This window comes from Podarcis vaucheri (genome assembly GCF_965113315.1).
Source record: "Podarcis vaucheri genome assembly, chromosome: 2".
Lineage (NCBI taxonomy): Eukaryota > Metazoa > Chordata > Lepidosauria > Squamata > Lacertidae > Podarcis > Podarcis vaucheri.
The window spans coordinates 41,367,037-41,382,850 of NC_138760.1; the positions used below are offsets into that span (position 1 = coordinate 41,367,037).

The 15,814-nt window shown below is 42.0% G+C and overlaps 1 protein-coding gene and 1 long non-coding RNA gene across 8 annotated transcripts in view; one reads left to right on the plus strand and one right to left on the minus strand.

Annotated features, from left to right (window-relative positions):
• Positions 1-15,814, minus strand: part of TNRC6C (trinucleotide repeat containing adaptor 6C) — a 117,693-nt gene that overhangs the window by 4,837 nt on the left and 97,042 nt on the right. For 6 of the 7 annotated variants that reach the window (XM_082202987.1, XM_082202988.1, XM_082202989.1 and 3 more), the window contains 3 exons: positions 9,095-9,211; positions 4,768-4,962; positions 2,233-2,303 (listed from right to left, as the gene is read on the minus strand). In XM_082202987.1, the coding sequence (XP_082059113.1) occupies positions 2,233-2,303; positions 4,768-4,962; positions 9,095-9,211 (383 nt within the window). The remainder of the gene's footprint in view (positions 1-2,232; positions 2,304-4,767; positions 4,963-9,094; positions 9,212-15,814) is intronic. The other variant, XM_082202985.1, reaches the window with a different exon arrangement.
• On the plus strand, positions 4,969-15,808 carry LOC309521999. The gene is made up of 3 exons (XR_014214809.1): positions 4,969-7,347; positions 13,233-13,277; positions 15,086-15,808. It is a non-coding gene; the product is annotated as an uncharacterized lncRNA (long non-coding RNA).

A 15,814-nucleotide genomic window follows, 5' to 3' on the forward strand; every position in this document is an offset into this window, starting at 1 on the left:
AAGAGAACTCACACCCACTTCTTTCTCTTTCTGCCTGCTCCCCGATATCAGCATAGCTACACTCAAGCTGTTTCTGTAAAGCCTCTGTGCCAAGTATTTTGAGGTCATGTGCATTAAGTCTGAAAGCTTTAATTGGTAGGATTGCTTAATTACCCCATTAACCCAAAGAGAAATAAGACTTTAATCAGACTTGTCTTAACGTAAAGCATTTGATCTGGTTGCTAATGCTATGCATTTTCTGAGTCAGGGAACTTGTTTAAGATTATTTCCCAGAGTGAATTATTTCCCGGAGTGGTCGATGTGGTGCCGCCCTTCTGACACCAGCACTGCTGCCACTTACCAGGATGGGGGGGGGCAGTGGCCAGGTCTGGGCTGCACAGGCACACCAGTGGGAACATTGGAATGGCTCCACTGATGCACCTGCACAGCTCTGTCCTACTCTGCACTGGCCAGGTAAGGAGCAGTGATGCTGGTGTTGGGAGGGTGACACGGCCCATCCACATCTAAAGATGGCAAAGATTTTTTTCCAGTTCGGGCAGACTCACTATACTAAGACTACAGTTTCTCCTGCAACTGAAGAGGAAAGTTGTGTATCTCCTGCATGGGCAGGTGGCTGAGCTGAACCCCATTTCTGGTGGCCATGCATTTCCATATGGGACCGAGCGGCGACTTTCTTCAGTAATTACATGGAAAAGTGGATGTGTGAGTTTCTCATACAGAGTCACAGAGTTGTAGAGTTTGAAGGGATCCCAAAGATCATCCCCTGCAATACAGGAATCTCAACACACAGTTCCCCATCCAATCTGAAACCATACCAGACCTTGTTTAAGTTTGCAAATGTTTTATAGCTGCACCACTAGGAGGTCAGATAGCTGCTCTTACTGCTTCCATAGACCAGTGTTTCCCAACCGGTGTTCCGCGGCACACTAGTGTGCCGTGAGACACCAGCTGGTGTGCCGTGGGAGGGAGGCGGGCGGTGAGAGGCGGCGGCCGCGAGGATCCGCGTCGAGCCGGGGGCGGCTCCGCGGTGGTGGTGTCGAGCGGCGGGGCAGCGCGCGCAAAAGGGAGGAGTGCGAGACAGCGGAGGAGGAGGAGGCCGGCATGTCCGGGCAGCAGCAGCAACAGCAGCAGCAGCAACTCCCGGCGACGGCTCCTCCTCCGCCCGCTATCGCCGCCACCACCACAACAGCCGCCGCCGCCTCAGCTGCCGCCGTCCCTCAGTCCCTCGCTCTGCTGCCTCCTCCCACCCCGGCAAGGGGAAGGGAAAAAACATTCACTTTTGTGCGTCCCTCCCGGCGTGACGCTGCGCGCTGACGTCACGGGGCGGGGCTTTAATGGTGGTGTGCCGCGAGATTTTTTTCCGGTAAACAGGTGTGCCGTTGCCCAAAAACGTTTGGGAAACACTGCCATAGACCACCTAAAGCCATCAGGGGAAATAGTACACTTTCTGTAACGTATACCAATAGCCATGCTACTGAAAGACAACCTTGTATATTTCTGGGTATCAAATCATTTGATGTCCTCACTATTTTTAAGATCGCATTTCTGCATTACCTGATGGCCCTGTTTTACATTTGACAATGAAACCTGCAAAAGCAGGAGGAAGAACTCTGTATTTTCAAGGCAGCTTGTGTTCATTGCTCATACCTACTTCATGCGATATACTTTGCAAGGATTCAACCAATAAATGAATAGGTTAGGATAGGGTGGGCAAAAGGATCTGAGTGATCTGCAGTAATTACTAAGGAATTCTGACTCCCTTTGGTTGAACCATAGCAACCACCTTTCCTTTCAGATTGGGCTGCTGAAATGAAGAAAATTTGGGAAGAAACTAGGATTGGATTTTGGTGAGAAAGCACTGTGTGCTACTATTGAAAACAAGTATCTGGGCTCAGATCCCACAAACTTGGAAGTTTGCTCACTTCTGGGTAAGGAGATTCTATTTTAAATTTAGCAAACTTTGCAGCACTATATAAAAACACTGGGCTCTCAAGAATGAGGATTTGCATTTGGTTCTAGGTGTGTTTCCAAAGGGTTAAATGAGCTAATCCTAAAACGTACAGCACCCTGAGTGCTTAGGACAGGATGCACCAATGGCTATGCTAATGCAGTGTCATAAACACTGACAATTATACAGCACAAGGATTTAGAAGCGGGATACCAAATTTTATCTCCCTGATATCTCAAATAGCCCATAGCTATTTTCTGAATTAATCAGGGAACTTTGCTTACCTGGGGTGTGAGGTTACGGAGGACCAGCCAGCTACTTGTTCTTCCTGAGCTGTCAGTACTCCATGCTGAGCCTATACCACAAAGAAAGGAAAGATTATGGAGAGCCTAACCCAACTTACTGAATGAAGGCTATACAACATGCAGGACACAAACATGAGGAATACAACTGCTATACAGATTCCTAATAAGGAGGTGACTTATCAAATGCCCACTAACCTCTTTTTCCTTGGTAGTGGCCCTGAGACAGTACTGTAAATACCTATACCACCATCATGCATCAGATAACGTGGACTCTAGTCCATAAAAGCTAATGCAATAATAGCCTTTGAGGTGCCACAAGAATCTTTGCTGTTTTTTTGCTGCAGGTTACCCCCCTGGAAACTGCAGAACTGATGTCTCTCTAAAGTCAGTGATGCTATGTTTCAGTAGCTATGAGGTGAGCTTAATGACATGATAAGCAACCTGTGGCCTTTTCTGTTGTTATCCTTTGACACTGTTATCTGTCAAGTTTTGTTTTACAAAATGGCCAGATCATGATTTTAAAGATTGTGTTTAAAGACAATAGTTTCAAATGCTCAGAAGGCAATTTCAAAAGGATATTGCTGCTTCCACACCTCCTGATTTTCAGATATGCCGAGTTAAGGCCCCAGGAGTCCAGCTTATCATATTTGAATAGGTGATGTGACAGGGTACTTGCATAGAGCAGAATGCCATGTAAGGCACGGGATGAATGAAACAGATTAAGAACGTATCTTCCAGCTGTGATCCAGACATCTAGCACCCATTATATGTACAATAAAGCAAGCAATTCAACTCTAGATTTCCAGTTCATTATTTCCTCTATACTAAGGCAGTGTTAATTGCTGAACCTGCACTGCTTCGACATTTAAATGGCAGCATTTTAAAAAGGCACATGACTTCCAAAGTCAGGTGGGTTACTGCACTGAAGCTGAAATTTGAATCCTTGTTATTTGGCCACCAGGTGGCGCTCATAAAAAGCTAATAATGTGTGTTTTTCAAAGGGTTGATGGGAGCATTTCATTTCCACACTTACTGGTAAAACAATAAATATTGTGACACGTGAAGAAATCCATCTGAAACAGTGTATGGTGTGTGAAACAGAAGTAGCCAAATAAATGGATCATAAGGTAAGGACAGGGAGAAATCTTTTTATGGATTTTGCATCTTATGGGAAGCTATGTATGCCTTAGTTACACATCTTCCCTTCATTCAGAATTAACTTGCACAGTTTTGCAAATAATTGGCATTGCTTTCCAGAGGATTCTGCCTGGTGCTGCACTAAGGGCCCACACTTAGCAGGAACATTGGGGTGTGATGGTATCAGCTGAAGAATTTTCATTAGCAGTTTTTTAAAAAAGCAAATCTAGTAAAGCCATCATAAGAAAAGACTGCTGGATCAGGCCAAGGGCCCATCTAGTCCAGCATCCTGTTCTCACAGTGCCCAAGCAGATGCCTGTGGAAACTGGCAAGTAGGGCTTGAGTGTAAGATCCCTCTCCACTCAGCAAGTATCCAGGACTTCTGTCCCCTTTCCACTCCACTTCCTTCCTAGCTGATTGCTCATCCCAATCATGGCTTGCCTGAATCTTTGAAATCTCCGAATATAGCTGTTTTGTGCTATAGCAAGCTGTGCCACTTGTGCTGATCCTCCAACTAATTTTGCACTAGCATCACTTATCATGGAGATCAACATGGTTCCCCCATTAGGACTGTAGGAAAACAGTGGCAAAACAGGTGCAATCATTCTTCAAAATGTTGATCTCATTTCTGCTTTTCCATGAATTCCAGAAGCTTAAGATAGTTATGTCCCATTTGCAGCACAAACAACCCAAGTCCTTCTTGCCTTTAACTGTATAGCCCTTGCTTACATTACAGTCTGAGGTTTCAACAAGGCTCTCTTGTAGCCTGTTTTTGCCTTATGGGGTAACATGCCTCGTTTTACAAAATTCTGCTTAGCATATGCAGTACAATTGTGCATTACTTTCTCTACAAAAATATGGGGGAGCAGAGAGAGAAAGCTGGATCAATACCACTTTCAGTAACTTGCAGTGATTTGGTAAATAGGTATGAACTTATACACCAAATGATATAATCATGGACACCAACAGCAAACTCATTCTCTGAGTGTGGATCTTATCATTCATACGGAAGAGAGAGGGGTTTGCAGGCTTGGAGGAACCTCAGCCGAGCTTATTCCCCAGTAAGTCTTCAATGGCTTTTATCCTGAATTACTGAAAGCACAACTGCTAATAGCACATAGAAATGCACCTGCCACAGAGGAAATTACTGAGAAAAGTACTTTCTGGGGAGAACTGTCACGTCTGACTGGTTGCACGAATTTTCCATCTCAGGAATAATCCAGCAAATGAGTGCATTCCACTCACCCTTTGAGGCCTACAGATTTGCTACATTAAAAAATCTGAACACAGAGAGGGGATAAGAACAAAAAAGTTGTTGCGTTGCCCCCCCCAAAAAAAAAAATCAAGGAAAGGAAAAAAGACAGGAGTCAGGAATACCAGAGGAGTAAGAGCTGGTCCAACCCAGTGGGCTGGCACCCCAAGTAGACGATGGCTTGGTGTTTGTTAAGCCTGGAGGTGGTCTTGTAGGAGCAGTAGTGTTTCTGGGCACCTTCCACAGTTCATGGGACAGAGAGGCTTGTGTGTGAGAAATTGGGCCAGAGGACCACGTTGATTTGATGTCTGACAGTTTACCTGCAACAGAGAAATGCAATTCATGTATTTGTTAGAATGTAGTATAGGGACACTGAGTGATCCCCAGGGTTCTTTTATCTTTACACCAGCATAATAAGCACTATAGCAAACATTGATCATAACTGGCAGAGCTTCTCTTGCTAATATATCTGCATAATTAATCCACAGCCTTTAAACATTTGTTCCTCCTGGTTTGGACAAAAGTCCCATTAGCGAATGCTTCCAGAGTCCAAACTGTAAGATCTGAAATTAATCTGACTTCTGAATAAAACAAGTTACTTACAGGTTTTAAATCACTAAGCACATAAAATTAGTCTTTTTTTCGTCTTCTTGAACTGGAGGAACTGTCATGTTTGTTTCTGGGTATGCTAGAGGTTATGGTGGACCAAGTCCCCTGCTAGTTCCAAAAGTGATCTGCTGACAAGCCCCATTGCCCCGTCACCATATTTCATGCCTTCTCCTCTTCCTCCTCCTCCTTCTCTATCCACAGGAGGAAGAGAATTGCTGACATCTTAAGTTATTGCCCAGCAATTACCCTGGGTGTTCTCCAACTGTTTCTAGATAGCCTGAAAGCAGTAAGAGACCACATCAGGCTGTTTCTTGCTTAACAATATGTTAACTGTTTCCTCTCCTGTTATCTGTGGGGAAAGGATGATGGGAATGAAAGGTGCAAGAGACAGGCAGATCTTGCTCCTTCTGCATCCTTTAGTCATAGTGTATTACTGAGTCTACACTATCATTGGCATTCTTGTACCTTGGCAGCTGTTACTTTGGCTCTCAGAGGGGAGAGAGTTGACCTCTCAACTGCCATCCCAGAAATGAGAGAAGCACCTTTCTCTCCTTCTTTCTGAGGAGGGAGCGAAAGAGAGAAGGGAGTTCCTCATCTTGTTATCTCCTACATTAATCTGAAATGTTTCCACAAAGACCCCTCATGGCACAACATTTATTCCTACAATCACACATCCCTTTCTGATTCCTTTTAATCATCATTACCAGAAATGAATGGTATGTGTTCAACGAAAGGAAAGAAATGCACATTATTAAGCATCAATCATATAAATGATGTACTTAGAGGTCAGTAAGAAAAATGCAAGATAACTTCCCAGCCTTAAAATATTTTCACATGTATATAAAGAGAGGAAGCTGGTTCACACATGCAGTACTAAACACATTTACCACGGAGTATGCCCTGTGCTGTGAGAGTTTAACTTAAACACACAGCCTTGTCCCAATGTGAACCTCAAACTTGTGTGGCCTTCCTTAAAAAAAAAAAGAGAAAAAAGAACCAGGACCTAGTCCTTATGTTGTGTACAAATTGTACAGCTGTGATGTGTGTGAATTCACCTGCAGTCAAGTTGGTTCTCCTTCTAGAAACAATTTTTTCAACAAGATGAACTCAAAGGATAAAAACGTTAAATGCTGCAAAAATGGTCTTACAAACCATATGAGTCTGATTTAAAAGTAATATTCAATGTTGAATCTTCATTTTTTAAAAAAGAAAACATTTTCAAAACAGTTTTACCATTATGTCACATGGTCAGTGCACAATTCACCAGAGACTTACGTTGTTAAGCAGTATATAAATGGTTGAAGTAGATAAATGATAAGTAAAAATAGTAGTAGGAGAAAAGCTACATGAAGGAGCAGTGCATAAAAATTAAAATTAAGGGTAAGTAAACTTGTTTTATTTCCTTTTAAAGAATTGTTAATAGGTAATCTTTTAAAAATACACGCTTTACTGCTTAAACTAAAGAGCTGAAGATTTAAGATTGTAGCCACCGAGGCTGTCCTTTTAATACAGGACTTCTGCCTGTGCAATGGGATTTCCTCTCCCTCTCTTGTCCCCATGCCTGTCATCTGCTCAGGAGGGTTGGGGGAACCCCCAGAACAGATTTGGGGACAGCGGCACATGGGAAGAAGATATTCCACTACACAGACAAAAGCCCTTGAGCTGAAAGAAGAACTTGGTTGGATGCAAGCCTTAATGGGTACATAAATGTAAGAAACAAAAAGCATGGCTACCTGAGCACAGGTCTGCATGAATGTAAATGACATTGGTGAGCTGTAGAAAAAGTTTCCACAAGCCACCAAGATCATTTACATTCATGCAGACCTGTGCTCATGTAGCCGTTTTTGGTGTCTATTCTGTGTTGTTTGCCCCATATGGTTCCCAAAGCAAGCCCGTGGAGAGGGGAGATCTGAAATAGAGTATAAGATTCCAGCTGTACACCAGTTTCTCAGGACTTGAGGCAGTGTGGGCTTAGTAAAGAAAAACAGCTGAGCTTTCCCTATTACTTACAGATTTCAGCTTAAACTGCCCATTAAGAAATTCACAGTTACTGGAATTATCATTTGGACTATCTAGGCCTGCATCCAGCTGTGGTGGTAGGTTACATATTGTTTACATCAAGGGGGCCAAAGTACTGTAAGAAGACCATGTAACTCAAAAACAGGAAAAATAAATGTTCAAAATATTTTTGAGGTTTTGGGCTACAGTAAAAAAACATCAGATCCATGGGCTGTCCAGTTGCTGGCTGAAAAGGAGTTCAGCATTCCTTTCCATTTTCAGCAGTGGGAAACCCAATACCCTCACAGTCTTCAGTCTGGAGACCAAAATAAAACAGTATCATGTCAACATATTAACATTTTGATCATGGCTCTCAAAAATTACCTATCTGCTAGATGTTAAGTGTCTTATTTTGGCCAATCAATTAAAATGCATAAATTTATAACTGCAACATTGCTGGCATTTTCATTCTAGTTAGGGTAGGCCTGGCAATATCTGCAGGTTGAAGCCCCACGTCTCTGGGAGAAAATTAGGTGGCAGTGGCAAGGGTAACTTGAGAAAGTTTGCATATACAAAGTCCTCAGCACTGCTCAGGAAAAAAGTAAGCAGCAAGCACCTGTTCTCGCAGTAAAAGCATTGTGCCCCACCCCTTCTAGTGTGTGATATGCAATGTGGGGGTGCATGGCACAATGATTAAAAGCTGCACTGTGATTAAAAGCTGCACTGGCTGCTGACCTAGCCCCTGTCTCCAGGTAGGAACAAAACATGTGAACAGAAATGACCCTATTCCTTTTGAAATGAAGAGAAAAGAGAGGAGAGGAGGAGGAGGAGGAGAAGCTGGGCCTTCCCATGAACTCCTACAACATGAAGGGATCAAGCTCATCACCTTTTCCTATCTATGGCGCTGGGAAGAAAACCAGGCTAAGCATTGCCAAAAAACCTTTTATGGCCTGTTTTGTTCACCCCCTTCCCCAGGTCAAAGAGGAAGTCACAGGACCAAGACAGTAGGGCTTTTTGCTTCAATTTGGCAAAAGTTTAGGCTGGCCCGGAATAAGGCAAGCTATTTATTGTTTGGAAACAAATCTTACCTTTACAATACAAGCACAGGTGTTCATTTTGTAATAAGATGCATCATATGAAAAGGGCATGATCAAGAAGGCCACTTGGGAATTTAGAGATGGGCAATAGGGACACAATTTGTTGCTGCCCCCTGTTTTCCCAATTGAGTCCACTTGCACCTATTGATCCCAGGGTGGCTGAACAAAGCAAGATTGCTGACAGCATCTTGAAAATTGCTGGGTATGTGTTAGAAATAATGGAATTTCAGCCACATATATGTTGACAGTGACCACACTGCCCACTTTCTGCTTCATCAAGACATTTGCTGAGATGGGTAGGCAAAGTTGGGAAGGGAAGGGAGAACAAGGAGAAGTGAAAGACTTTGGTTGTATTGATCAACTTATTTCCAGGAAATGAGAAACACAACATCAGACAAGCTATGCTCTTTATTCCACAACTTCTGTTGATGCAACAGTATAAGCTAGTTTGAATGATGGTCAAAAGCTTTCCTGTTTTCATGAACAGAATTTAGTCCGATATGCACCAAGGCATTGGCACTCTAATTTATGTTTCTCATTTTGAAGTATTTTCAGTGCCAAACATCCCCGTTACATATTCATCACTGCCAAACTCTCAGGACAGTTACTGGACTGAAGGAGCACAGTATGCAAAAGACATGCGGCACACCTATAGGACCATCATTACCACATTGAGCAGAAGCCTTTCAAGAACCTCCTCTCTTTGTGGATAAAGAGGGACTCTAAGTAGAAAGACCATTGGTCGTACCTGCAATGCTAGGTGCGGATGCAATGCTGCTGAAAGAGCTACTGTAGCCGGAGGCACTAAGTGGCCAGGCACTCGATGAAGGCAGCGTGGCATTCTGAGATGATGTTGGGGATGACCCTGCAGAACCAGCAAAGAAGCAACTAAGAAAGATGGGCAGAATGGTGTCTACTGTAGCATATGCAATTCTAACACCGTCATGTGCAAACAGAAACCATGCAAGGTAAGATGCTAACCCAGCCTTGCCTTTGAGGTCTAGGAATGAAATGTTATAGGAAGCATGATCCGATGCAGCAGAACTAAGTACCAAAAAAGGGTGGCACGGTGACAAGGGTAGTTGTGCCCATGCAGAAGGATACATTCTATCTCTCCTTAAACTGTTATTTCCAAGAAGGTGACATTCATTGCCACCGTATCCAGGATACATGAATCGTAGATGAAAAATGTTTATGAAAATGCAGCTATATCAGTTGTGGTGACCCATGTGTCAGAAAGTTAAAAGCATCGTTCTGTGCAAGGCAGGTCAGACAGATGTGCTCATCTCGGCCCCACTTGCCTTCGACAATCCCTGCAACTGTCGCCAGCCAATCCCACCCCCTCCAGCTTTGTAGCATGGGATGTTCCCACAAGCCTCAGCAAAATAAGTCACATCACAGGCCAAGGCCAGAGCTGCAGGACCAAATGCCTCCACGGATCTGCCCTGGGAGCTGAGTGTCACGTCTAGTACTCTGCAGCCACTGTGCAACTGCCACATTCAGGCTATTGAAAACCAATAGGGTGGTCAAGTTGCTAGAAGCCACCTGAAATTATAAATTCTCTTGTAATGCTTCTTAGACAGAGGCACACAAATTACTTTAGAAGTTATTTATATAGTCAGAAGGGCTAAACATGACTTACACACATGGCATCTTGTTGGTATAGGTAACTTATATATGAAGGAAGAATCTCAAGGGGGAAAGCCCAAATAATCGAATCCAATCTAACATTAGCATTACTATACAAGTGGACAACAACTCTATTCTAATAAATTAAGGGACTATCCAAGTTTTCAGATGTGGTGGAGCAAACATCAGCCATTCATCTTAAAGGCTTAAGGGTCCCACGGTGAACTCATCTATGTTAGATTGTGTTGTGTGAATATATCCTCTGTTTGAGGTACCTTGCTATATTGTTGTGAAGACTAGATGTATATATGAATGGTTTTTAAATGAGAGAATCACTCTTCAGTGACTGGTTTGCTGCAATATGTCTTGCTCTTGCACCCAGCATTTTCAGTAATAACACAGGGCTGATCCATATGCTGTGCGGCTGCAGCACCCACATTAATAGGGCTCCCTGGTTTTTATTTCTCTGCCTGCTCAAACACTGAAAAATATGCAGGCACTGTGATGGGACATCTGTGCATACCTCACATATTCAGCCCCTTCTCTCCAGGCCTTGCAAGTTACTTGTAGTCATAGCGTAAGTATCTTGTATTGGGCAGAGGACAGACTGGACTGGCATGCATGAGATGTACAGAGATGCTCCTTTCTGTCTAACATCCTATCACACCACCTGCATGCATGTCTGTGAGGCTTGGGGGCGGGCAGAGGGGAAGCAGATCTCTTCCGAGCCTAGTTGAGCTTTTTACCTACATTTGCTACTCCTACAAGAAGATAATGTCCAATGTATATAAATTCAGAAAATGGAAAGTTGATGTTATTTTCTGAGTCTCGAAAAAAGCTGGTCGTTATCTTGTACAAGTATTTCATAACAAGATAACTATACATACTAAAACCAATTGTAACACAAAGTTGTGTGATAACTTCTGCTCCAGGATCAATGCTCCAGTGAAAAACCAACAGTATAAAACCCACAAAGAAACTGCATGGTGCTACATAATGTTTTGCGTATCCCACACTCATGTGGACTGCATCATCCCAGACTATAAGGAAGTCAGTTGAGCAGTCAGTGAGTGTTGCATGAAACCAGTGCTTTAGTTCCCATGAGCATATATATATACTTGAATGGCTCCCATGCTTCCAGGAAATCAGCAAATCAACCAGATTATATGTTTGCCATATATGGTGGTGATCCTGCCTTAGCACATGGGGGGGAGTTGGATCTATGGAAAATTATGAAAGGAAAATATTACTAAAATTACTTTAAAAGTCTTGGAAGCAGAATGCTTACATTGAGTCAATACATGTAAGAAGATTGTAAGTGGTATACACCTAAATTTTACTCAGAGTAGACCCATTTAACTTAGACCTAACTTAGTCATGTTCATTGATTTCAGTGGGTCTGCCATGAGTAAACTTAGCTGAACACAACCCTATGGCTCAGCTCACATGAATGAACCTCACACGCTTGTGCATTCATTCATTCCCTCATGTATTTTTATTTCTTCCCATACTTCCTAGTTCTCAGCAAAGCCATTTCAGGATGGTTTGCCTCCAAACCAGAACTAGAAACCAAGATCAAATGATGGTTTCTAGTTCTGTGTTTGCTAAGAACCAGGAAGTGTGGGAAAGAACTGAAACATCTGAGGAAAGGAAATAATAAGTCAGCCTGAGGCTCATTCATTTAATGAAAAAGCATGGTTTGGCATTACAGCTGAAGTAAGTCAAAGTTGCAGCAATGCAGATACTGTGGTAAAAATACACCAGTGAAAGAGTAAAAGCCTGAGAAGAGAGATCTTGCACTGAAGACACTGGGTAGGTTCAGAGTAACTAAAGCATAATTTAGCAATATGAGAACAAGCCCAATCATTCTGTGGGTTTGCATTCTATCCACTTCTCTTCCAAAATGGCTGTGAGGAGGAATTACCATGTCCAAACCAGTGCATCTTAACTATGGTTAGTGACAATAAGCCAACTTTGAACCATAATTTATGAAGCTGGCCTATTTTCACTAACCATAGTTAAGTCTAACCACAGTCTAGTTTTCAAATGATCTCCTTGTGCTTGCATCACAGGGGGAAGAGGCCCAAGGCCAAGGGGAATTGAGGCACATTTTAATAACATTTTGCTGTGGTTTAACATTATGTCCAAACACAGACAATCTATTTTGGTGTGAAGATTGCAGGTATGATGCCCTCTATCCTCATATACAATGAGAGAACTGGAAAAGGTATGAATCTAAGAACGGTGACCTAGATTTGATGGAGGTAAAGTGGAACTGTCAATGATCATGACAAAAAGGCATGACAGAACATTCAATAAGCATTGAGGGCAAATAGCTGTAATACAGAAACAGCTGTGGATGAAGATTTGTCCGCAACCTCTAGCAGAAGGCACAGTCATTAATGACTGTAAGAAGACATCTCTGGCAATGCATTCACAGCTGTGCTCATGCCAGCTGCTGAAAGAACAACACTCAATACTGAATGTACAGGGTATTTTTGTATTACTAACAGAGAACCTGAACATCCAGGCAGCATGTATAAGATAGATAAAATTATGGTAGTAAGTATGCATACAAAGATGTGCTGATAAATAGGCATCAGGGTGCCTCAGCTAGTTGCAAACTCACAGGAATTATGTCAACCATACTAAAATTAAATTTGCATTCCAAAAATGCAGATAATTTTTCATTGTGCAATAGAATAACCAAGAAGCAACACATAAACAAAACAAGTTTCCATGTTATTCTATATGTGCATTCTGATGCTGAGCCCTGAGAGTTTTAGGAATGCTTCAAATGTTAGAAAAATCTTGTCATCTACAAAAGGCTTCACTGTTCACAGTCTGTGCAGTACAAATATATCCTGCTCTTTTCATCACCTTGGTTTCCCCATCCAGAACAATCTACTGTCCTTCTATTACCCACACTTTTCCTTTCAAAAGATTGGTCGGAGACAATTCAGTTTGTAAATCCACTTTAAACTGTGGGTCAAATGATGCTTGGAGGTTAGTACTAATTTGCCTAATTTTGATGGCAAACTGTGGTTAGAGGAAGCTCTAAAACAGAAAAGGGAATCATAACTCTTTTGGGGTGGGGTGGTGAAGGACTGAAATGTGATTTCTGAACCATGAACCTGGCCACTTCATTATTGAGGAGTCCACATGTATAAATGTTCACAGAATTATACAAAATAGATATTTTCCGTAAGTTTTTCTGGTTTCCATAATATTTTACAACATCAATTTCTACTTTACAGTATGAAAACAGCTTTGCCTATGGGATGAATAGCTTCTGCATTAAGGTATGCATTAAAACAGGGCTGTACAACTTCTAATCATAGTTTGGAGTTCAGTCAAACTGAAGGCTACTTTTATATTTTTACTAATGCAAGAGTATTACATCATATGGTTAATAACTGAAACTCATCTTTCTTGAAAATTTTAATGCTGCATTTTCTTTAACCCATTCTCTGTTAACCACTTTTCTTTCTATACTGGGAAACAACATACTTTATTCTTTCTTCAAATCCTGTATTTTTCTGCTTCTCTATCCATAGGTGTTTCTGCCATTACTCCCCTATTTTTTCTATGCTTCCTATAGAACTCTTCTTCCCCCTGTACAGATCTCTTAGTATCCAAATTTCCATTTTCCCCCTACAACTTATGATTCCTCTCCCCCACTCCACAAGTCTACACTCTCATTACCATCTCTCCCCCCTCATTTCCCCCTCTGCCTTGTGGTGTTTGATCCCTCAACCAAAGTAATGCTCAGCAGTGAAATAATCTCAGAATCAAATTAGATGTTTCTGGGTTGTTGTTGTGTTGTTGTTTTTAACAGTTTAAGAGCGGGTCCAGGGTGTTTATCTGTCATGAATCCAATTAGGATGCTGGTACTGGGGGAAAGCAAGGAGCTAACACCTAATGAAAATTGCCCCTCACTCATCCACTGAAGTGGATTTGCTGCCATATAGTACCTGTATGTCTTCATGATGATAGAAACAGAATCTTGGAAATGAGTTATAATTGTGAAAATGGTGGAAGGAAAAGGAAACCCCCTTTCCTTTCTGCCAGGAAATGATAGAAACCCCACACCAGTACCTCAGTAGCTCAGTTATTTCCACTGCACACTCCACAGTTGCCATTAAACTGTTAAAAAGGAGCTAGAGAGCTAATCATAGATCATGTCTAGCTGTACTCATAGAATGCAAAAGGGTCATTCAGTGCAGCTGGGTGGGTGAATAAGCTGGAAAAATCTGGCACCAGTTCCATCTTGGAATCTAGGGAGAAAAGGGCCAAGGCAAATGTAGTGGTGCATGCATCCTTTCAAACGCTCCCCCCCCCCAATCTTTGATGGTTTTTCAAGGCTCCCACAAATATGAGGCAAAGGACCACAAATAATGGCTATTTTGAATTCCCTTAAATTCCAAAGGGATGCCACCAGGCAGGAAAGGGAGATACACTAAGTTCACTGGCCTTATGATTTACAGCCTGGGTTGTGAAGAACGGTATTACAGTACATGTAGGTAACAAAAGGCAGAGAGCTTTGTACATACATGCAAATGTCTACTGCTGACTGTAATCTCTTATTCTTATGTGTCTAACTTCTATGTAAAATCTACATAGATGGCGTAACGGAGACAAACAATTATTTTTTCCAGCCGACAAATCCAACATAGCTGAAAAATACACCCAAACGTACAGAACTTCTAAGGACAAAACTGATTCATAGTCATCCTTGAAGATAGGGAGTGAAGCAGCTCAATCTATAACTGGGAGGCCTGTTAAATGTAAATTACCAACACAACTATACTCCAGTTAGTGTTGTTGCTACATGACTTCCACCAGGCAGTGCCAGTCACTTCAATATAAGCTAGGCATCTTCAGATGCAGCGCTTGTTTCTGCTACTTTAGAAGCCAGTTAGTACAGTCAATAGCCTGGTGTTTGAGGAAGCTCAGATAAAGATGTGACAAAGAACATTCACTATATAGGGCCTCTATTTTTATTTATATATATATCGCCTGCTTCTGGGTTTAGTGATGGGTCAGCCTATTTTCTCATCACAAATGACACCCCATATGAGATTTATGATATTCACTTTCTTGTTAACAGGACAGCTGCTTGTAACTGGATTATGACTTCACAGCTGTAATGTACAGGAAAAAGGAAATCTTTACTGAAGCTCAAGAGTGACATAGCAACTTCTGATGAACGTGGAAGACTTGTCCACTAAACTAAAACTTGTATAGGCTTAAAATTTCAAAGATGATGATGAAGTCTTCAAATGATACCCTTACAGGTCAAAGTCAAAATAAATCAAATCTGAAGGCAGATGTTCAAGCAGAAACAGCTATTATGAAATACAGTAGATATTCAGGCACAGTTTTGAGTTGCATGAGTATAAGGACCAAAACTAGACATTACATTTAGTGATGTGCATCTTTCTCTATTTGTCTTAAAAATAAGATAAAATTCAGCACTAGGAGGTTGTGAATTGAAAGCAGAGAGGAAGGGGCGGCTTAGTCATTCCCCTGTCTGGCTCAGCCTTTCCCACAAGTTGAAAGAACAGCTGGAAGGGAGTGCTTTTTTGGGTGGGAAAGCAGCCAGCAGAGAAGGTTTACATAGGGCTGTTCCCTGCTATTCTGCTGGTTAAACTTGTAGCCACCCAAGGCTGTTTATAGCTTAAAAACTAAATGCTTAGGGAACAAATACAATTGCAAATTATGTCAATTCTGGTCATGAGTACAGATGGCTTTCAGACTTGGGTATACTATAAAAACACAGAAGTTGAAGAGAAAGGAAGGGAAACAATAAAGGCAACATAATACATGGATATTACTC